Genomic DNA, 23450 nt, shown 5'->3' on the forward strand with positions numbered 1-23450 from the left:
TAGAAAGAAAAAACGTACACCCACACCTCTTCTCTAACACCTGATGTTCCACTATGACTAATAATCTCATGCTGATCTTCAGCTTTTCCTTATTTTTCTGGGAACGTCTATTCTACTTCTCTTAGCCACACTCCTGTTGTCCAGACAAGAAGCACTTTAAGAGATTACCTTTTTTTTTTTCCTTACTTTATGCCAAGGAACAAATTGTAGACCTAGAAAATATTATAAGGTACAAAAAGCTATCTGTAGACAGACAAAAATATTCTTGTCTTAAAATCCTTAACAAATAGAACTAAAAGAAGTTTGCACTAAAGGAGGTCCCTATGATTGTAACTGTTTCAACAGTACACAGCAAAGCAAAACAATGACCTGGAGACACTCAAGTCATTCTCTTCCATCTTGGTCACTCAATCACAGAATCTTAAGGGTTGGAAGGGATCTCAAGAGATCATCTAGTCCAACCATCCTGCCAGAGCAAGTCACCCAGAGTAGGTCACACAGGAACTTGTTCAGGTGGGTTTTGAATGTCTCCAGAGAAGGAGACTCAACAATTCATCTGGGCAGTCTGTTCCAGTGCTCTGTCACACTCACAGTGAAGAAATTCTTCCTTGTATTTTGTTGGAATTTCTTATGTCCCAGCTTGTACCCATTGCCCCTTGTCCTATCATTGGAGATCACTGAGAACAGCCTGGCTCCATCCTCCTGACACCTCCCCCCTTTACATATTTGTCAACATTAATGAGATCACCCCTCAGTGTCCTCTTCTCCAAGCTGAAGAGTCGCAGCTCCCTCAGCCTTTCATCATAAGGGAGATGCTCCACTATCTTCATCACCTTGGTGGTCCTGTGCTAAACTCTCTCCAGTAGCTCTCTGTCCTTGAACTGAGGGGCCCTTCTTGAACTGACAATAGTCCAGATGCAGTCTCACAGAGGTAGAGTAGAAGGGAAGGAGAACCTCTCTTGACCTACTGCCCACAGCCCTTCTCATTCATCCCAGGATACCACTGGCCTTCTTGGCCACTAGGTTACTCAAGGCAACAGCCACTTCCAAACACTGCAGTGAGGGGATTCTTTTTTGTTTCAATAAAAAAATTGAGACTAGTAATTGCACCCAAAATACTGGAAAGATATTTTACACAGAGTTCCTATTGTCATCTATCAGCAACTATCAAATGTCTGATGTTCTACCCTGCTTAAAAAGACAAGATAGAAGGTTTTATGAAGTATCTCGTAATGGGATTTAAACTTTATTGGAGAAACTACTCTGCCTTTAAGATTGAATTTAAGTACGGTCAATGAACAATAAAATATTGGTAAGAACATCTGAATTTCAAGAGAAAATTCAACTCCTGCACAAAATACAAAACAGTCCTACAAAACACTCTTTCGAGTTTCAAATACTTCAAATAAGACAAAGTAAACAGAAACAGGTATCAATATTTAGTATTAAGTAACCAATACAAAATTTCTTAAACCCAGTACAAAACACACACAAGTTCAGCAAGAAAGTCTATAATATTACCTTACATGGCTGTCTCACAGCACCAATGCATTTCTCTATCACAAAATCAAGGGTTTGTTAGTCACAGCCACAAGGTCTATGACAACATCTAATTTTTGGAGTATTTTCACTTCAGGAAGAAGGCAGTCATTACGAAGTTTTTATTTAAAAAAAAATTTAAAATAAATATAAGCACATTTCAGAAACTACAGTCGCAAATGGTTTTAAGCACATTTTGACTTCTTAGTAACTGAGTTAACTTTAAATATCCACCACTACAGAACAAAGAACAAACGTCTATTCAATATGCAAACTGATAGGGTTTTTTATGTCCTGACAAAAAATTACTTTTAATCTTTACACTTAAAAAACCATATTGGGTATTACTTGGGTATCAATCTTTATCAGAAGTTAAGCATAAGAAAGCACTTTTCCCAACGAATTTTTAACCATATATAAAAGGTGGCAGAGCCCTGTCCTTACATAATATTGCTATTGCTATTCAAACTCGACTGCTTCTGTGGTGCTGAGTGACGGGACTGTCAGCAATGAGCACCAACTCAAACACTGAAGATGCCTTAACTTTGTTACTGTGCAGGTGACCCAGCACGGTCACAAGCTGCCCAGGAAAGCTGTAGAGTCTCCGTTCTCGGAGACAGACAAAAGCCACCCTGACACGGTCGTGGGCAACCTACTCTCAGTGGTCCTGCTTGAGCAGCAAGGGCTGGACCAGATGATCCCTCCCAACCTCAATCATTCTGACTCCTTACCTGGGAAATGAAATTCCTGACTTCGCTGACAGGTCGAGCTTACATATATATGTCTTTCCAAGATCACAAGAAGAGACAAAAACAGCACCCACCCGTGGGTGTGGAGCTGACAGTGACAGCCGGCCGTACCTGCGGCATCCCACACACCGTTTTACCTGCGGTAGGGGGTCCCCAAAAGTCGACCCCGTCCGTCGGTCCGTCTGCTCACCCACCGCACACAGCGCTGCCGGAGCCCCGGAGGCTGCCCAGGACAGGGCGGAGCGGCCCGGTCGCCGCCGCTCCCGGCTTCGCGGCCGTCCGGCCCAGGGTGCAGAAGAAGAGGGCCCAGGCCGGCGAGCCCACCGCCACTCCCCCTCGCCCAGGGCCTCCCGCTGGGGCCCCGCTGCTGCGAGGGGCCGCCGGGCGCGGCCGGGAGGAGGGGCCTCGCCGCGCCCTTTGTTTGGCAGCCGCCAGAGCCCCCTCCCCCGTGCCCTTCCCCCGTCCTTCCGCGCCCGGCCCCAGCTGACCCCGCTCCCCGCCTTCCTCTCGCCACTCACCCCACAGCTGGAGGGACTCGGCCCCCGCGGGCGGCTCCCCGGGCCCAGCCGGAGACTGACAGGGAGGCGACGGCCTCGGGCCCTCCTCACTTCCCGGCGGCGGTAGCGGCCATCTTCCGTCCCTCTGCCCGCCCCCCTGCAGCGGGCTGGTCACGTGGGCCGGGGCGGCCCCGCCCCGCGAGGGTGGTCGGCAGCCGCTCAGCGGGACCCGCAGCGGCGCGGCCCGGCAGCCCCGCGGGCTCGGAGCCGCCGACGGCCGGGGCTGAGCTACGGAGTTCCGCGCCGCCGCCCTCACTGCGGCCGGGCTCCGCCGGCAGGCAGCACCACCCCCAGAGCAGCTGGAGCGCAGGGACGGGCCTGGTACCCACCCCCGGCTCCTGGCTGAAAGCGGGGGGGGAAGAGGTTTTGTTAGCCACGGCCATCTGATCGGCAAGCCCAGCAAAGCCTCGTTTCCCACCTGAAGGTAGGGCTGCCAGGGGTAAACATGGAGGGGAAATAGCAAATCTCACGTCACCCCAAACCTTGGGGTGCACCAGCTCCTGCCGGAACTCCCCCCGCAGCCTTGCGGCCCGAACTCTTCGGAACATTCACCTCACAGCCCAGGGCACGATGTGCGTGGCTGCGGCCGTCTCATTCTCATGCCCTTTCCAACATGATTCATCGTTCTTCAGTCTGTGTGACGACTGTAAAAGGCTCCATCTTCAGCACTTCCAATGCATGATAGATAACGGATACAATATCATTTAATTTAGACAACTGGATGAGAGGTGATCTTAAATTAGTGTGGCAATAACATAGGTGAGACCGTAGAACCTAGCTTAAACCTGCAATGGCCACAAATGATCAAGGGAAAGGAGTAGTCCCCACACTCCTCCTTATTTTTAAGGTTACCAGTTACCGAGGGCCCAAGCATTGATTCAAAATCTCTGTAATACTGAGATATTCCATTTCCCTAAAGAGCCATCAGTGTTACAGTCTTAACTGGACATCCCAAAGACTTAGAAACAAAAAGTGTGCTGCAAGGGCTTTTGCTCACTTTTTAAAGCATGATTTCTCTATTAAGAATTCATTCACACACAAATAAAATAACTTCCTTACAGTCACAAAAGTACAAGTTGTGATAATAAAAAAGCTATATCCACTTAGATCTTGCACTGAAACAGATTCAGGTGAAAACCTAGGAGAAATTAAGGACTTAAGTAATATTTACATAACAGAAGTGCAACATGAACAGATGGAGAATTAATGAATCCTTGCAGTTAGTGCTGGGCTGAGCAGTGCTCACTTTGTGCTACATCTGAGTATACAAAGGCCACTCCTTGAGGATGAGCAGTCCTTACATTTCAAGCATCCATATGATCTTATGTATGCAAGAGAAACTACAGCCTGACAATGGATTTCCAAACATTCTGAAAATATTACTCTTTTCAGAGTTTATACTAAAATGTGTCAATCTCTCAATTCATGATCTCTTCATCACCCAGACACTTGCACCACAGCATTTCCACCCATAAGGTGTTAGCTATGTCCTTACACCACAGCTACAAATTCACCAGGGTAGAAGCAGTAGCTTCTTTTCACCCAAATACAAAGGATCTGTATGCAGACAGGGAAGATGAAGGCAGCGAAGGCACAGCTTTCTATATGGTTCTTCACTTTCTTCCCCTTTTGCTATACATCAGTCCACCCCCTGACATCCTTCTGCTCTTCTGCTGTACCCTACATTTACATCAGGAACATGATTAACTCACATAGCGTGGTCCCACTGAAGGGGGATCTATAAGAGAGTGAGGCTTTCACACAAAGCAGTCCACTTCTCACCACTTAGTTGTTGGTGGTGGTAAGGCATATAAAATAACCTCTTTAACAGTTGTCCCCCAAACAATGTTGCCACATCATTAATACAGCTTAAGTGACATTTCACCCTGAATAGACATTTTTCAGAGTCTAAGTATAGAAATTCTCGATTTTTAAGATGATTTTTAACAAGGTAATGAGCGTTGATGTTTCTAAGCTGCTGTAGTAGAGAAGCTTAGAAACATCCTTAATCCAATAAAAAGTTCCTTTCAGGCAATTTTTTCTTTCCATCTCCTACAGGACTTGACAGAATCACACAATCTTTGAGGTTGCAAGGGATCTCTAGAAGCCCATTCTTTACACTGAAGGCATACAGACCTGGCTTATATTCAACTCAGTGATCACCAGGACCCCCACATACTTCTCTGTAAAGCTGCTTTCCAGCTGAGTGGTCACCAGCATGGAGTGGTGCATGGGGTTACCCTTCCTCAGTTGCAGGACTTTGCACTGCTCCTTGTTGAACCTCCTGAGGTTCCTTTCAGCCAGTTTCTTCAGGCCATTGAGGTCCCTTAGAGTACCCTCATGACTCTCCGGCATATCAGCTGCTCTGCCCAGTTTGGTGTCATCAGCAAACTTCTTGAGAGTACCCTCTGCCCTCAAGATGGTGGATAGAGGATCAGACCCACTACTGACCCCTGAGGTATGCTGCTAGTTACTGGCCTCCGACTTGACTTTATGTCACTGATCACAGCCTCTGGTCCCAGCTGCTCAGCCCAATTTCAGTGCTCCTCACAGTCTGCTCATCCAGCCGATACATCAATATGTTCCTATGCAACCTGATCTAGGTGAACCTGCTTCTGCAGGGGGGGTGGACTAGATGATCTCTAAAGGTCCCATCCAACCCTTACCATTCTATGATTCTCTATGAGAATCTCGCAGGCAGCAGTATTAAAAGCCTTACAGAAAACCAGGCAGACAATATACACTGCACTTCCCTCATCCACCAAGACTGTTTGATCATAGTTTACCAAGTTGGTCAAGTATGACTTCCCATTGGCAAATCTGTGCTATTTCCAATCACCTTCTTGTCTTTCAAGCACCTAGAAAATTGTTTCCAGGCTTAGTTGATTTTTGATATTCTGAAATCATGCATAAAATATAGCAAGACTCAAAAAAACCTCCCAAAACAACAAAATGCACAACACTTCAAAAAAATCACTAAGTGTATTTTAAAAGTAATTATCAACCTTTTTGTTTAGCCTCCCTCATGAGAGAGGTAAAATTTTTACTCTTTTCATGTTTAAATAACTGAAAAGTTTAATTATCAGTAACCAAGCTTGTCTCAGGCACAAAATTGCCCCACTATTTCAAAGTTCAACAGCTATCCAATACAAATATAAATTTTAAATGATTGCTGCACTTGAATTATTAATAAGCTTGTTATTCTGAAGATAATTACAATAATACTTAAAACAATTTTATTTCCTTCCTCCAATTACCTCAACTTTAATGGATCAAAATCACGACGATGTAACATGCGTATTTTTGCCACCTGCCAAGAGCATTACTATGGGAAGAAGCTGTTACAGGGTAGAGGATATGGGCAGCTGTGTTACTCGTTGTGTAACAACTCAAATGGTGAAGTAGGCAACAAGAGGGCAAAGCAGGTGGATTTGACACAAAGACTGCTATTTCAAACAAAAGGAAAGCTGGCAAGCAATTGTCCCCCATGAAATAAGTTACTAATTGTGAATCAGATCACTTAGGTATCCCCACCAGGAAATCACTGGGAAAGCATTGCTTTAAGCACATGTAATATATCAGGGCTTTGGGTTTTTTAATGTCATGCTCAATTTGAAAGTAAATGTTTTTCTTATGAGAGCAGAATAACTAGAATCAGTGTGGAAGCATCCTTTTACTGTCATTGATTATTTAGTTTGGAAAGACAATGAGTAACCCCTACAGCAAAATAACTCTTTTGCTACTACACATGACCATACTCTGAAGATCTGCAAGATGTACTGGCAAACCTTGCTGACGGTATGGGACTTCAACTCTAACTTAGTCAGTAGGTTGAAGACATCTTCCCTTAGAGCTACTTCTGTATTCTATACAGAAACATCCTGCATGTCATCAGGATGTTACTCAGATGGAATTAAATTAATTACAGGCACAGGAAAATATCTACTGGCTCCGGGAAGTTCTTAATCAGGGCTCCTTCTGTTCAGTACCTTAGAAGAATGGAGTTAAAAATTTCCATCATCAGAACAGTCAGATTCACCAGCGAGCTTTATCGTCCTGAAATAGTAGTAGAAAGCTGTGTTGTATCTTAATCTGTTCAAACAAGTTTTTGACTAAATGCAGTAGTAAATGATTAGTTGCTACTTTCCATGCTCCTGACTGACTCCATTGTGAATGCATATTTGAGAAGGCAATTTCCATTCCAGCCTCCAACTCCTGGCTGAAATGCTAAAAATCACCAGAGCTCCTAAAATTGCATCTCTAGTCCTTTGTGTTGAAATGAGGAGTAATTTTTGTCTCCCATGATACAGCTTTCTAAAAGAGAATTCTAAACACACAAGGCTTAAAAATATCACTGGTACAGCAGGGCCTTTCAAGAGACCAACACACACACATTCCAGTATTTCCTTTGGGGTGGGGCCACTTGAAGAAACCAATCTTCACAAAGTTACTTTGGCTTTACAAGCTTTGTACTGAAGCAGAATAATGCTAGAGCAAGTGAAGAGAGAAGTGATAGAAACAGCCCTTGTTTAGTAGTGACATGTAATATCCTTTTCTGTAACAATCTACACACATAGTAAAGAACCTGTAGGTCAAGGAGTCTCAGCTTGCTTTAACATACTGTCACCAGCCAACATAAACTATCCTAGTGGAGTCCTAGCAGTCAAGTCTCAAAAAGCAAAAAAAATGCATGTGCATTTAGTCCAGCTTCTCTGGAATCATCAAGAAGCCACTAGTTCAAAACATTGATTTTCATGTGTCACTTAAGAAGTTTCCAGCTCTCAAGCTAAAAAATACACAAGGCGCCATATTCAGAAGCAATGCAGTGAGCTGCCTTGAGATGGAGGGTTTAAAGTTGCAGAAGCACCTTTCCTAGGTAACAGGAGGCTAGGCTTGAAATTCTATTTACCAGCCCTACTGGAAAAGAATTACATACATTTAATTGTATATAAGCTCTAGAAAACAACCAAAATAAAAGCCATTTTGAAGTAGAACACTCCAAATAATGGTAGATGCACACATTGCAATGCTTAGTAATCTAAAAGGAGAAACTGCATTAAAATAACTTTGTTATTCAGCACTCGTTACATTCAGACAGACACCAAAGAATTTAGGAAAACAAGTTCCCTGTTTTTAAACTACAGTTTAATCAGATTTAAAGACACAAATTAGAAAAAAACATTTATAGGCAAGTTAAAAACACCTTTAAAACATAACAGCGTGCTGCTTCTGCAGCACTGCTGAGACAAATTAGAAATAAGGAATTATTAAAATATCACAATCACAGTGTAACTAACAGTGGTAGTTTAATTTTAGCATACATCAACACTTAGTTTATGGATCTGTTGAAAAATAACACTTTTTAAAAAATATATATTTTGGAATAATAAAAACGAAATTCACCGACAATGCATTATCATCTGAACCAGGAAAGGCAAATTTAGGAATACTGTAGCTATCCACTTTTAGGGGCATTTTCTCACCTTAACATGTGGGTAGTTGGAGGCATAACTAATTCTGCATTGAGGTAAAACTATTCCCTTGACTGTGTCACCAAGGCAGGAAAGAACAAAGTTCCATATTTTAAATCCTTAAATTGAATAACTTATTACAACACCTTTGAATAATGCTATATTTACCCATCTTACACTATTTTCATTCAATAAATTTTGAATGTTCTCTTCTAACTGATCTAGAACACATCCAACATCTGTGATTTCAGAATAACTACCTAATAACTACTGTAGCATTTTGACACCTTTGTCACAGTAAGACACATCAGAAGATTCTTCATAGAAATAGTCAACACCACTGGACAAAAGAAGGTACAAAGAAAAGATGTATAGAGAACCGATAAACACATAGAAAGGCAAAATATGTATAGGCAAATACTCCTTAACTTATTGTGACAAAAGACTGTTGCACCTTTAAGATGTAGTGTTGCACTATCCTGATGACCAGTCTCTAGGAACACTGTTTCTTTTTTCCATTTCAGGCTACATAGACACAGTTTGGAAGCCTAATCCCACTAAAGCACAGATCACAGCTGTCTATACATACCACATCTTGTAGTGGAACCTAAATGAAATTCCAGCTTAGAGTATTTCTTCCTCAGAGAACAAAAACAAAGAAGAAGATTGTGCACAGGTGTCTTTTGCCAAGAGGCTCATTTGGAATAAGGTGCGGGACTGACTGACTATTAATATTAAAAGTTATTTCCAAAAGTGGCCCTAACTCAGACATCAGTCATGTATCTAAAGGCAAATTTTGTATTCATAGCCTGGCAGCAGAATATCCTGTAAAAGTTTGTTTTGCAATAGAGTGAAAGCAGCCCTTTACTTACCACTGAAATTGTAGCCAACAGATTAATTTTTTCAGTTTAAGAAGCCAGTTGAGAATAGGGCCCAACAGGCTTCAGCAGATGTGGTGTACAACTGGAGGGCTCAGTACTAGCCTCACGTAAATATTGATATGGCATAGTTCAAGTGTATTTATGCACACTCTATGTAACTACAGTTTGTCAATTCATAAAGTTTACACAATGTTTATATGGATATGCACATGGATTTAGAAAATCTCCAAACATCTATAACAAAAAACAAGCATTAAGTCACTGGACAAACAACTAACGCACAGAAGATGATGATGTGACAGAATTTGCTTTTGCACATTTGTATACCTAAAGTGAGCAAAAGTATGTTTAAAATATTTCATAGGGTTAAAATGGATACAGATGATGGTTAGGTTCTGTAAAAAACATACAAAAAGCTCACCTAAAAACAACTTTTCAAGCTTTTCTTTTTCCATTTAATTTTGACCATAATATTTGCAGTTGTGACCTTGCAGGGTGACTTTGTGGATGTCTGGACTTCATGGTGTTTGCAAGACGTCTAGGTTAAGAAAGCAAACACATGAAAAATCCAGCTAGATATAGCATAAAGCAGCTGCAGCCTGGGTACCAAGAAACTAAATCCTCTGTCAAGCTCTGTTTGCAAGTTTAGCTCCACCCCAGGAACCCTCCCCTAGGAACTCCGGGGCAAACCTTCCCAGCCACTGACAGGACATACTCTTACCAGAGGCTTCTTCAGAGAAAGCTTTTCCACTATGACTATGAAGAAGATCAAGACTAACAGTGCAAACTAGCTTAGATCCAGACAGATCTGGCAGCCTAACAAACATGTGCTCAATTCACTACAATATCCACTTAAATACTCATTCAGCATAGCATGTAAATACTCGCTTAACTTTCTGTACTTACAGCCAATTGGTATTTTCAACAGGAAATTTAAAAACATTCCCAAGTGCTGTTAAGAATATTGCTGGACCGAAAGAAAACCTAAAGGCTAATGGTGTAGCAAAATGCTGTGAGCCATCTGCACAGAACCAATATATGTTTTTTTTAATATGTGGAATCTGCATCATATTCAAATCCTTAAACTTACTTCCATCTGTTTTTATAACACTGACTAGTTCAAGAGAAACGGCAATGTTTCCAGATTTTCACTGAAAACAATTCTCAACTTGATTTCAGAAATCAGTGAGAATTATGAAGTGAAAGACTTAAGGATAAGGGAAATGAAAGCCTATATTACTGTAACTTGTGCTTTTAAATTTATCATTCAAGGCCAACTTATAAAGTTGAACATATGCAAGTTTATATGTGAGCAACAGTGACACATTTGCAGGCAAACATGAGGACATATTTGACCATGTATTTAAACAAATTGTCAACAATTTGTTTGCAAAGCTTCCAAGAAAAAAAATCAGGCTCTCAAACTTATTTTTTATAGGAATTTTTTGAGAGATGAGAAGGAAGATTTTCTCTGCATCAGAGGGCATGTTACCACTAACCAAATCAATGCCATCAAAAGAGACACAACTACCTAGTGTGCATCCTGTCATATAAGCATAGCATTTATATTCATGTCACTTACTCCCACATGGAGAGACCACAATGAGTTATTTAGGTGTAAAAATTGTCTAATAAATAATATACTGTACTGGTAAAACTCATACCACAAGTCAGTGTAGAGCAGAGAATATACAAAGTGAATTCTTTTAAAGTACGATTTGTTATCAAGAGCACACTGAAATGCATACCAATATTTTTACATGGTAATGTATTTGTAAATGTCACCTATTACTGAAATCTTGCCTACATGTCAACTTAAAGGATGGCCATGGAGGAGTAAGTTTCCCAAAGAAGGGTGTACCTGTAACTGTAAAGCTAACAGAGCCTTCCCAATCAACAACAGTAGTAGTAGTATTATTTAAATATATAATATAGATCTTTTTCATTAATACAGAATCATAAAGGTTAAAAAAGGTTAAGCAAGCGAATAGTTACTATCCGGGTGACCACATGTACTAACATGAACTCATTAAGTGCCAGAAAGAATTGTTCACAAGAGGCAAATATCTGTAAAGCACCATAAAATTATGAACTCTGTGTTGTACTTACTCCTCATAGTGTGCTGATCTGTAACACAGAAGTCACTTTTACCTATTGGATGTACATTAGTTAATAAGTGAAAGAATACTTAAAACCATTTTTCCTTCATGCTCAAAACATTTCTAGGAAATTTACTTTCTACTGTTTTTATCAGCAAGAGCAACAGCAAGTCACCACCACCCTTTCAAATTCACTATTATAAACTGATGTGTGTAAAACCTAAAAATTATCTAAATCATTGGGGCTGGCTGCTCTTGACTTTCCGACTGAGCAGATAAAAAGGATCCAGTGTGATGGCAAGGCAGAAAACTAGTAAAGCAAAGGGAAAGCAGCAACAACAACAAAACCCCAGTTTGACTAAAATCAGAGTGCTGCCAGTAAAATTACCACTCCTCTTTCCATAGTCGCCAAGAGTATTCATTTGCATGAAGAGCAGATTTTGATTCAAAGTTCTTTTATATTCAGCAATGACATTTGAAGTGTAAATGCTAGAACAGTACACTTAGAAATAAATTCTGCACAATATTAATTGTAACAATTTTCTTGTGTTTCAATTATTTAAGGGATTCAAATCACAGATAAAGAAAATAATTGTATTGCACGCAGACACCAGTCACATCCCATTTTGAAACCCATATGTTGCCTCTTGTGCCCGACTAAAACATGTACATATTTTCTTAGCTCTTTCAACTTCCCCACCTACAGAAGTTCTGAACAAAACTATCTGTGAATTCACTCACATCCAAGTACCACTCTTCACTATCCTAAACGTGCTCGTTTTCTGGGAGTACTTACACCTGTTTTCATAATGAAGAATTTGTAAGCCTCCACCACACACAGGGGCACACATGCTGAAACAAGAGAACAAGAGTGCCAGAACATTAATGGCAAAAATGGCACATCAGGTATTGTACTGGCATCCAAAAGTGCTTGTTTGGGTAGGTTTAGACTGCACCAATGAGATAAATTTAAGTTCAGCAGCAACAAATGCTGAAAGAATCAACTCTAATTCCACTCACTCAGAAATGTGAAATTCTAATTTGTTATTTTATGTAAAGGTCCCTTCAAGAACAAAAGCAGAAAAAATGTCTTTCCTGATTCTGTATCTAATAAAGATAACGGAAGGATATCACAAAGAAAATACTGTGCCCTTACTAACAGCAGAAAAACACAGAATGCCATTTCAAAGAGGCATATAACAACCATGACCCCAGGTAAGGGGAGGTCTACTTGGGTAACCAAAGTAAGGATTTAGAAGTCAGATTATTTTATCTTAAAGATAACACAGCAGTCAATGAAACGATGAACATCTCTGCTCATCTGAATAGACTCATCCACTTTCATTTCATTTCTAGTTCCCCATTTCTAACTGTGTAGGTTAATTAGTCCTCACCTATCTAATATGGGAAAGGTACATCAGGCTCCTGGAGTTCTAGACAAGGAACCAAAGGCCAGGCACAGAACTGTCACAGTATGGAAACAGCTCTGACCTGACTTCAGATCTGGCTCTTCAAAGAGTAAGCCAGAAGCATTGTGACTGTTTTTGTAGAGTAGTGTCTCCAAAGCTGGGGGCCATCATTGCACTTCTGGTACTAAAAATATTCACTCTACTACTGCCATACATTTGATAAAAAATTTAAGGTCCAAAATATTATGACAAAACTTCTCATTCATTTGTAGGTTATTAATCAACAAGCTGTGTTATTTTTCTCTGGTAGTATTTTGTGTCAGTTTTAAAGCTAAAAAAAAAAAACCCCATGTGGATAAAAAGTTTGTGTTTACTTAAAAAAATTATATGAAAATACAGAATATAAGAAATTAAAATGTAGCCCTTGAACAGTAGTACTCTAGCAGGGACCATCATCACAATAAATGGTCTGGAACAGATACAACCACTGTGTTATTCCCTCAACACACTTCCACAATTCATTAAGTCAGATGTTCTGAAGGATTTCTTTCTTTCATTATGTTACAAACATGACATGAACTTTGCATCTAAAGTTCTAATTCAAAGAAAAAGCTTTTCCACAAAATCATATCCTTCTTTGGATAAAGTGCCATCAATTATCAAGCATACAGAAATTGGTTATGACAGCAATGTCATGTATGACTACCTATGCTCAAGGTAATTCGCTATCGTACACTGAAAACATCATTGACTAACTACCGTATGCCTGAAAATTCAAAACCACTTTAAGTATTAAAAAATATATTTTTGTAAAACAGTTGTACTCCAGAACAAGTATTTCTGGTATTTAAGGGTAAAAACACACTTCCATTGAAATCCTGGTGCTTGCACGTTGTCTTCTGTGTCCCGTGGCTGCCTTCCCTTCCCTAGCTACAAAGCCTGCTTGGCAGTGTTTTATTGGTTTTAGATACTGTGAAGTAAGAGAAACCTAGATTAGAGCTAGCAAGCCCTGGAAAAGGTGAACCTTCAGGTGGTTAATTTTTTTTCTGAATCCATTCAGAAGGGCTATGTGTAATTATACTCTATCAAAGAAACCTAACTATAATTTGGCATCAGTAATGTTACAGTTCTGTAATGTACTGCAATAGTTTGAGATACTTTAAGAAAACCCTCCAAATACTGAGATGCTTATTGCAATTCCCTTTTGAAGATTCAAAAGCCTTCTAACGACTCTGCATTTCCTATTCTCGTCTTCTTAATAGGATATAGTATTGTACATTTGAAATATGCTTTCCACGTAAAATCAAACTTGAAAATACCCACTTACAAACAATATTTCAGTAAATAGAGGGTTTAAGGCAAGTCATCCATTTGGAAAAATCAATTTCCATTTGTTAATCCTAGATTGACACAATTTGCTTCCACCCCATCAGTGCCTTGGGATACACAACGTACATTCAGCAAAGGGCACACATATGACCCTATGGACATACGTTGCAAGTCCTGAGTGCCCATTGAAATAATGGTAATATCTTCATATAAGGCGTGACCCACAGGGACATGGCATGGGAGGGGTTAATTTGTTTTGTTTCCAGTCTCGCTATTGTATGTGATTTTCCTAGGTAATGCATTCTTTTCTTACTAAACATCTTTGCAAACAAATACAAACCCCTGTAAAAGGTGCTAAAAATGGGTTTCTGAAAACATACAAAATATATTCATCATCGTATTTCGTCGATCACTGTTTTAATGCTTGATATCTGCAGGTTATTTCTTGCTTCTGATTGAAACTATTATTTGTTGTGGAATAACTGTTCTTTTGCAAAATATTCTCTTCTTCTAGCTTTTTGGACCACACAGGCTGGACACTTTCATGCTTTTTACTTCCTTTTTGAGTTCTTTTCAATGGAAATATCAACAACACCAGGATGCTGGCAATATGAAGACAGAAATAGCAGGAGCTAAAAACCAAACAACAACAAAAAAAGAGGTAATTCAATAAAACTCTGACCACTTTTAAAGGATGCTTAAGGAATAAACTGTCAAAACCTGCTTGCATACAGTACTTTGCACATAAGTCAGGAAGACATTAATATTTCCTTTAAGAACAATAGTAAGAGGGAAACCAGAACTTAGTGCTTTAACAGAGGTAAAGTGAATAGATGACAGAATCTCAAGGGCTGGAAGGGACCTTGAAAGATCATCTAAGTCCAAGCCCCTGCTTTCAGTGTTTTTTCACAAGTTACTTTTGGGAAGTTATTATCTAGTCTTGGCTGTAAAATAGTTTAAGTGTCTGCAGTATTCTCTAAGTTACTACTTGGTTTTGGTTGCTCTTCTTCCCTGCCTCAGGAAAAATAAGTTTATTATGAAATGAGAACTAGAGCATTTTATAGTTTCTCATACATAACACAAATTATGTTCAAGCACTAGAACAGAAATACAGTTTCCTCAGCTAACAAATCAATGTCCTAATTATCACATAGCTTCACTTACACACATAAAATGCTTCTATTTCAAGTTGGACAGGTAGAATGATCTTACCTGTAAAAGGTGAAGGAAGGTTTTACAGAGAGCAGTACAAATGGCACGACTGTGTAACTTATTGCTACTTGAGTTGCCATCCATGTTACAATATCATAACATACTTTAACAGCAGGAGATTCAACAAAATACTGTCTGATATTGTTTCTTATCTGCAAAAACAGAATAGTAAATTAGATCAGAGAGAGCTGATTTATTGTGCAGGGTGTGTTACACTTCCACAAAATTCATAGGATGATTTTAAATACTACAGGTTAGTCAAGTATCTTCAACTACTCTAAATGCCCATCAGCTTCAAGAGGAGTCCATTCAAATTCCCTGCCTTTTAGGACAGTGCACTTTATCTAGCACAAGAATTTAGTATTTATGAGTTTAAGTAGAATTTAAGTCAATGAACCCCCCTAAATCCAATGTAACTTTAGACTATTTGTCTGAATGAGGCAGATATTCTCTTCTGTCAAGCGATTCTGTAAATGTAGGATTGAATGAAAGCCAGAATGCTTCTGTTGAAAGCTTTTATATGGTAAAACATTTTCATATGCTTGTTAATTAGATCTATTTTAGGACAAGTAGTGTAAAAATCAGAATATACAAAATATCAGTTATAATGACAAATTTCAGGAGTCTTAGTAACAAGTAAAATCACATGGGACTATTACAAAATTACTCAGTTTTCTATGCCAAGTCTTCTTTCATTTGGAAAATTCTGTTCAAACAATGGAATACCAAAGGTATTTTGAAAAATCCAGAACCCACACTGATTTGGGTTCAGTTTTATTTAAGTCTGTAATTATAAAGACAGCAGTAGTTTTTCATCCCTCCTCTGACTGAACTGTCATCCTTACTCACACTCCTATTTGCTGACAAGTCAAGATGGGCTCAATTCAGCCTTTGCGTAGCTTTGTATCACAGTTACCACCTTCCAGTCATGTGTAATGAGGTAATCTTCTCTGAGAAGCTGCACACCAAAGCACACATTTCAGCAGCTTCTTTAACTAAGTTTCTTTAGAACTCCTGGTTCTAAAGAACATATCCAAGGCTAGCTCCTGCTTATTTCATTATTTACAGTAAAGCCTTTTTTACACTTTTTGTCCTTCTTACCCAATTTCCCCTGTAGATATTGCATTCCCACTCAGCCTTTGTTTAGTCAAGCCAAGTAAAACAAGTAACTCTAGCCACATACCCTGCCATGTCCTCCCAGTTTTCACCTATGGTCATGTAAAATGACTTGTTCCTGAGTTCTGTAAAACTTGGATGCAAGTTTCACAGAATTTCTTGTAGAGGAATCTAGTCCTTTAGCACTTCAAGGACAACTTTCAAAATAAATCTATAGTTGACCCTAGTAAACATCTGACTACAAAATGTGTAATGAATAAAGGGAGTAAAATGACTTGAATACAAGTTTTGGCATGACAGTAGAAGGAAGTGTGGATCAGAGCTGCAAAACTTAGCAGTTACAGACTAATACAGTAGCAGTCACAGACTAGTACAGTTAAATAATGAACATGCTGAAGTACCTCTAACATATTTTATCTGTTAAGATTAACTACCTATTAATATAGAAACTCAAAATATTTTTATTGATTAGCCTATTGATTGACACATACGAAATGTGAATACAACACAGCTTACTAGTGAAAGCCAGGCCAAATAGCACTGAGCACTCCCCCATTTACTGGACTCACCTTACTGAGGGAACACAACAACTTTTACCTACGGTCTGTCCCTGAACCTTGGCTTTTGCACCAGCCCCTGGCTGATCAACATCAAAAGTTCACTGTGATGGAGTATGGAAAGAAAAGGGCTACATCCTATTGTAAAGAAAGGAGTCAATTCTGTCAAACAAGGACTACACCCACATCTTTGTGAATAAGGAGGAGGGCCACTTGCTTTATTACTGTTAGTAAAAAGCTAAATCTGAAGTACCACCTTCCCCTACCTATTATAGCAACAAAGGGCAGTCAGCTTAATTTCTCATTCTGATGGTTCTTACCACAGAGAAGTGGTCTGTTATGCTGCTCTGAGCTAACATCTTGTTTGCTTGTTCCTCCTTCCCATTTAATAACTGATAAACCTGTCTCTGTTCTCATGCAGAATTCTCAAGCAGAACTGTCAGAGATTTTCTGGTTCCATGCAGTTCTGAATGACAGGTGCAGAAGCTTGTTCATGTGACTCCTCTGCTGGCCAATTTTGAATAGCCACTGCACTAAAGGTTTTTTAATCTGCTGGTTGAGGGGGAACATTCTTTAGTTACCATCTTCACAACAATACTGGACAGAGATTAGGGAAGGGGCAGACTCTAGAAACATTTGGCATTGACCCATAGATTTTAAGCCACTCATCATCAAGTGATTTTTTTCATCTTCAGAAAGTTTTCTTTCAAAATGGTCTCAGATTGCATCATCCTGTTCAGCACGGCATAGTAATACATGTTTGGCTAATACAGGGGAGAGTTTCCATAAAAGACACACTAAAAAGATGTTACAGGCAGGATACAGTCTTGTTTCCACTGATCAACCCCTCCTTATAATTAATGATTCCCACTGCTCTCATAACTGAAGTAATAAACACCACTACCACTCTATATCAACTGTAAAGAGCATCAGCACATCTTTGGACCTCGGAATACGGTCAATTTTCTTTTACAAAACTTGTTACTTAAGAATATAGTTGGTTGCTACTTACAGCTCGTGCTGCTAGTGTCATTAGCACTCCTGTTAAAAATGTTAAATAATATCCTGGGTAAACTCCATGCCAGATGGCAGAAAGGATGAAGGTTTGGATCGTTGGGCTGAAGGTGGCACGCTCATAGCACACTCTAGCAAGCCAAAGACAATTCAAAATAAACAACATGAGACAAATCACCAACAATCCTCCCAGTTATCATTTATACATTTAGCAGTTTAGTATCTTTTACACATCATTTGCAATGCAAATGCAGTTCACTACTATTAGATAATGTTGCCACTATATTAAGACTTACAGAAAATACTTAAAGCTATTCACAGCTCCTAGTTTAACTCCTCAGTGCTAACCTATGCTCAGTGCCATCACATATGTTACTTTTGTTTACAATTAAATGATCCACAAAAATCCAAACACAGGAGTTGGGGCTTAATAAGGGAACTTGAGCCATCCAAGGACACATTTGAAAAGCTACAGTGGAAGGCATAGACCACTGCCAACTCTTGAGCTGAAACTGACACATATTTTTGAAAAAAAAAAAATGAAAGCAACTGACAAGAGAAGGAGAAAAATTACAACTACTTTCAATTTTGAGTAAGAGAGATTACAGTTGAAAATATATCTGTCTAGGACAATTAGGTGAGCATGACAATGGAATTATAATTAATAACTCTAGGGATGTGAGAATCTCAAAAAAGGAGAAGGCTGAAATCTGCTTTAAAAATTGTGACTGAATTATTAGGCAAGGTCCTACAGTATGGAATTCTAGAAGGAAGAAAGGAAAAAGGAATCCAAGTAAGGTGGTTGCTAGAAGACAACATTAAATGACACAATGACAAACCATCATGATGTGGAAGAATGATAGGAAACATGGTAAGGTCCTGATATGGCTTCATCAAGAGTTCTTTAATGATCTGAAAACCAAAAAGCAATAGGAAATATGGAAACAGATACACACTAACATGAAGCAAAAATAAACAGCACAAGCATGCACGAACACAAATCTAAGGTTAAATGAGTTTTAACTAAAAAAGGTTTTAAAAACATATAGCAAGTAACAAAGAAAAAGAAGAGAAGACACAATTATCATTCAAAGAAGATGACAAGCTAACGACAGAGGGCAGAAACACTCACTACAAATCTAACTACTACAACTTCCATTAGTACGAAAGATTACTAAGATGAAATGATACAGCCAATGCCCAAGAGCAGAAGGCAAAAAGACAGGATATCTGTCAGGGAGAGATGAAAAGGGTACTTTGCTAATTTATTACAGTCAAATACATGTGATAAGTTTCATTGTATGAGGTCTTCAGGGTGGCATGCCAGCACAATCCCTTTGCTAACAAAGCTTCATGTTCTCTTTCTAATGGCCAAAATAGGGTGCGGGTGTATGCATGTGTAATACACAAAACCTCTAAGGACATTTGCCCAGAGCAGACCACCTCAGACAGGAAAGCAACACTGGCCACATTGGCCAGGGAATTTGAAACAGATTTTTGAGACAAACAATATCATCCTAGAAAGTACAAAAGCATTATGAAAATTTGTAACAAGCTAGAGAGGCATCTTGGAGCAAAATACTAGCTGTCAAAACCTGATTTGACACTGCCAGAAGTCACTTTCCCCAGCATCACAAGCTCTGTCTCAGTCAAGAGAGAACACCCTCCCTGGCAGGCCCTGAGTGGCCTGTACCCAGCTTGGGCATTGCAAGGCACAAGGAGCAGTACCTCACCCCTCCAGCTGCATGCAAGCTGGCACGGGACTCAATGGGCTGCCAAAGCTCCAGCACCCACACGTCCCCAGATGGTGCCACCCAGCAAGGAGCCCACACCTCCAGGAGATGGGGGTTCATATACCACATGTCCTTGGGAGTAGAGGGGCAGTTTGTATCTAACCATGTGCACACGTGCACTTTTTAAACTCCTTGCCACTAGCTACAGAAGACTGTTTAGAAATGTTTATTAAACCAGAAAACCAAACATGTAAAAAACCATTATCTGTTCTAGCACTGACAGTAATTCTGAATGTATAGTTCACTGACTGTTAGTTAATTATGTCTCATTAATAAATCAATAAATAGCTTCAAACTTTGTTTGGTTTAAACTACTTGAAACAATTTTCCCCCTGCAAAACGTTCAGGAGCTAACAAAACTAACTAAATTAACTAACCAAATTTCAGCTATATCAATGCAAGTCACATAACTTATATACTAGAAAAAAAAAATATCGAGCTTCTATTTGAAAGAGTAAAATGTAAGCTTAAACTCCTCCCTGGATTTGTCAATAGGAAATGGTGTTGAAAGGCTTCACCTGACATTCCTAAAAGCAAACCAAAGAAATACGGTCATCACAATAAGCTGAGAAAATCTGTTCCAGTACAGGTGGTTCTATCTTATCCATTATTTGCTCGATAAATGGGAAGATGCATCAACTGTTCAACAAGGTACTCCCTTTGTTCTGGTTCTATACTTTCTTTACAAGCTTGGGTGGCAGACTGAGCCTTTTTGGGGATGAGAGCTGGGATGGATGACACTGGCATTGTTTTCTTAGCAGATATAGCACTAGATTCCAAAACCATTTTGACAGATTTGAATCGTGTTCAAAGATGAAGTCCAAAGTATAGTACATCTAATAAGAAAGGTTGAAGAACATTCCTGTAACATTACTGAAAACATGTAGCTGAGTATGAATATGAATCAACAGTATGAAACAGTATCAGCTGAGCATGAATCAACAGTAAATGGCTGCTGCAAAGAAGACAGATGTAATACTGTGATGTATCAGAAAGAATGAGGTCTTATATATATATATATGTTACATACAAAGAAAATAAAGGTAATCAGTCCACTGATTACTTTTAAATCATTCAGCTCTGCCTATAAAAAGTCAGAGAAAGACCTTGGAGGTCTTAGTGGCTCTGCATCCACTATAAGACAACAGGAAGTTTGGAAAGATGCCAGGAGAGAGAAAAAAAGAGCCACCAAGATTTTGTAATCGTGACCAAAGACAAGTGGAATTGGGTATTTTCTTTGAAATAAAAACAAAGGAACAGGCTGAGGGAGAATACTTTTATCAGGCAATATTATCATCATATATATTGTTGATACATACTATGTAAATATCTATTGTAACTTGCAGGCTTCTAACAGTAATACCTTTGAGCTGCTTCATTTTGTCATCTACATTAGATGTTTATTAAACTTCTTTATGATCTATAGACATGTCAACTATGAGGATTTACATCCGGGAATTCTGATGGTTTGTTTTCTCTTTAGAGTATCAGAAAAGAGAAGAGATTATGATGTCTGGTATTTCACGTGAGACAAATACCTAAGATTTTAGGCACTTCTATAAATGGTGTGCTGGTTTTACCCTTTCTGGATGCCAGGTGCCCACCACACCACTCTATCTTCCCCTCCTCAGCAAGCCAAGGAGGGGAGAAAATAAGATGGGAGTTTCGTGGGTTGAGATAAAAGCAGTTTTAATAAAGAAATAGCAAAGTCACGCATATGAGAAATGAAGCAAAGCAAATAAAGAGGTTCCTCTCTACTTCCCACCAGCACTGATGTCCGGCCACTTCCCGAGAAGCCAGGCTTCAGTGTGTGTAATGGTTGCTTTGGAAGGCCAATGTGAATCACAAATGTCTCCCCTTACATGCTCCTCTCCCTGAGTTTATGTTGCTGAGCTGACATCATATAGTATGGAATATCTCCTTGGTCAGCCTGAGTCAGGTGTCCTGGCCATGGCCCCTTCCAGGATCCTGCCCAGCCACAGCTACTGGCTAAGGTGGGAGAAGGAATGCTGGAGGGACAGCCTTAATGCTGCATGAGCAGTAGCGAAAACACTGATGTGCTATCAATATATGTTTTTAACTACCAACAGAAGACACAGCACTACAAGGGCTGCTGTGGAAAATCTCAATACAAAAAGTAAACAAGTAAGGTATTAAAAGTGGAAGTTTAAAGTAATAAATGAGCTTATCATCTCTTAAAATGCTGTAGCATTGTAACCAATTAATGATTTGTAATATAATATATATGCTGTATCACTATTTATGGTCCTCATACAAAAATCATTAAACCAATCTTTTACTTGCAACAAACTTGAAAAACATTCACCCTTCTCCCTTTCACTGTGGAAGAATCAATATAGATTTAGACTATTTCTATTTAGACTACAGATGCTTCTACAATTATTCTTAATGGAGATGCTTTAATTTTTATTAATAACTTTTAATGTCACCCTGATTTGCATTTTTTACTTTCAATTCTTGACAGAAATGTTACTCCTCTCCACTAAAAGAAATTTTCATTTATAATCATTCTATTTTGGAGACTTGAACGTATGTTGAAACACATGTTTTTCCTATTAAGTTTTAATACTGATAAACTTCAGTAACTATAGTAAAATGCATTTTAAAATAGCTAAATAGCTTATTTTGTTTAGTAAATTAGTAAACTACAAGCATGCAGTTCTTCCTTGCTGACTGTCCTAGCAACAGATTCTATTGACCATTGAGCTAACTAGAAGCATCACATAAAATTCAATTTCTGTTTTCACTTGGGTCAGAAAATATTTAGGGAAGAAATTAAGGAAGTAAGAGAATATACTGTAAAGAAGTCAGATGGATGAAATCCTGTTGCTAGCCATCCTAGAATAAGAGATAAAGTCTTCTGAATGATTTTAAGATACGGCTCCCAGTTAAACTAGCACCTATTGATAAAAGGCTAACTAAATAGAGAGTGGAAGAAAGGAAACCACATTCACACATTACTTTATAACATTTGTTTACTTTCTAGTTACCACAAAGCAGTAGTCAAAGCAGATGTAGTGCATTCGGCACTATGCCCATTTCCCAGACAAGGAAAAAAAGTGCATCTGCGGGCTATTCATTTGCAATTTTTGTTGATGGCACATCGCAAAGTTTGATATTTGCCCTGCACACATTATGGAAGAAGCACAGAAAGTTCTCTGTCAGAGTACATTGAAGTTCCTGTATCACTAATTGGCTAAAAATAATGCAGAGCTTCCACAGGCCAAGATATACATCTTGCCTGCTGCTCTAAGCAATATGCACTGCTTTGAATGCTAAGAGAGAAGAGATGCCGTCACAGATTAATAGTTTTAGTTTCCCTATGATCATGTGAAGAAAAACGTAACCTGATAGTTTATATGAAAGAGAATTCCTAAACTGAGGCCTTAATTCAAGTATTACAAAAACAATAACCTGTGTATAGCTGCTAAACGATGGATGTTTTGTGGGGTTTAGCTTCAACTGTTAAAATATCTTTAATGAAATATTTATCTAAGTAAAAGATAGCTTTCCTTGAAGAAATAAATACCTTTTAAGCCAAAGAGCTGTTTGGATATTCCAGTTATCAAGAAACATCTTGAAACTTGTGGAAAACTGCAAAGTAAAAACAAACTAATTATTTCTGGAATTATAAAATGTTCAAAATATTTCATAATTCTGACATATCAATTATTAAGAAATCCTCAGTTTGTGATGAGCTGAA

The 23450-nt window shown here is 39.1% G+C and overlaps 2 protein-coding genes across 4 annotated transcripts in view; both read right to left on the reverse strand.

Moving 5' to 3' along the window:
• The window catches only part of KIDINS220 (kinase D interacting substrate 220), a 75515-nt gene extending 72554 nt beyond the window's left edge, over positions 1-2961 (reverse strand). The window contains exon 1 of one of the 2 annotated variants that reach the window (XM_061989801.1): positions 2807-2961. The gene's annotated coding sequence lies outside the window, so the exon portion shown is untranslated. Of the gene's footprint in view, positions 1-2425; positions 2612-2806 lie in introns of those variants that run through there. The other variant, XM_061989802.1, reaches the window with a different exon arrangement.
• A 5076-nt stretch (positions 2962-8037) lies between these two features.
• The window catches only part of MBOAT2 (membrane bound O-acyltransferase domain containing 2), a 95229-nt gene continuing 79816 nt past the window's right edge, over positions 8038-23450 (reverse strand). For both annotated transcript variants that reach the window (XM_061990544.1, XM_061990543.1), the window contains 4 exons: positions 23277-23341; positions 17932-18064; positions 15247-15398; positions 8038-14666 (listed from right to left, as the gene is read on the reverse strand). In XM_061990544.1, coding sequence (XP_061846528.1) covers positions 14444-14666; positions 15247-15398; positions 17932-18064; positions 23277-23341 — 573 coding nt within the window. In that variant the 3' untranslated portion in view covers positions 8038-14443. The remainder of the gene's footprint in view (positions 14667-15246; positions 15399-17931; positions 18065-23276; positions 23342-23450) is intronic.

The sequence above is a fragment of the Colius striatus genome, chromosome 2 (assembly GCF_028858725.1).
Source record: "Colius striatus isolate bColStr4 chromosome 2, bColStr4.1.hap1, whole genome shotgun sequence".
Classification (NCBI taxonomy): domain Eukaryota; kingdom Metazoa; phylum Chordata; class Aves; order Coliiformes; family Coliidae; genus Colius; species Colius striatus.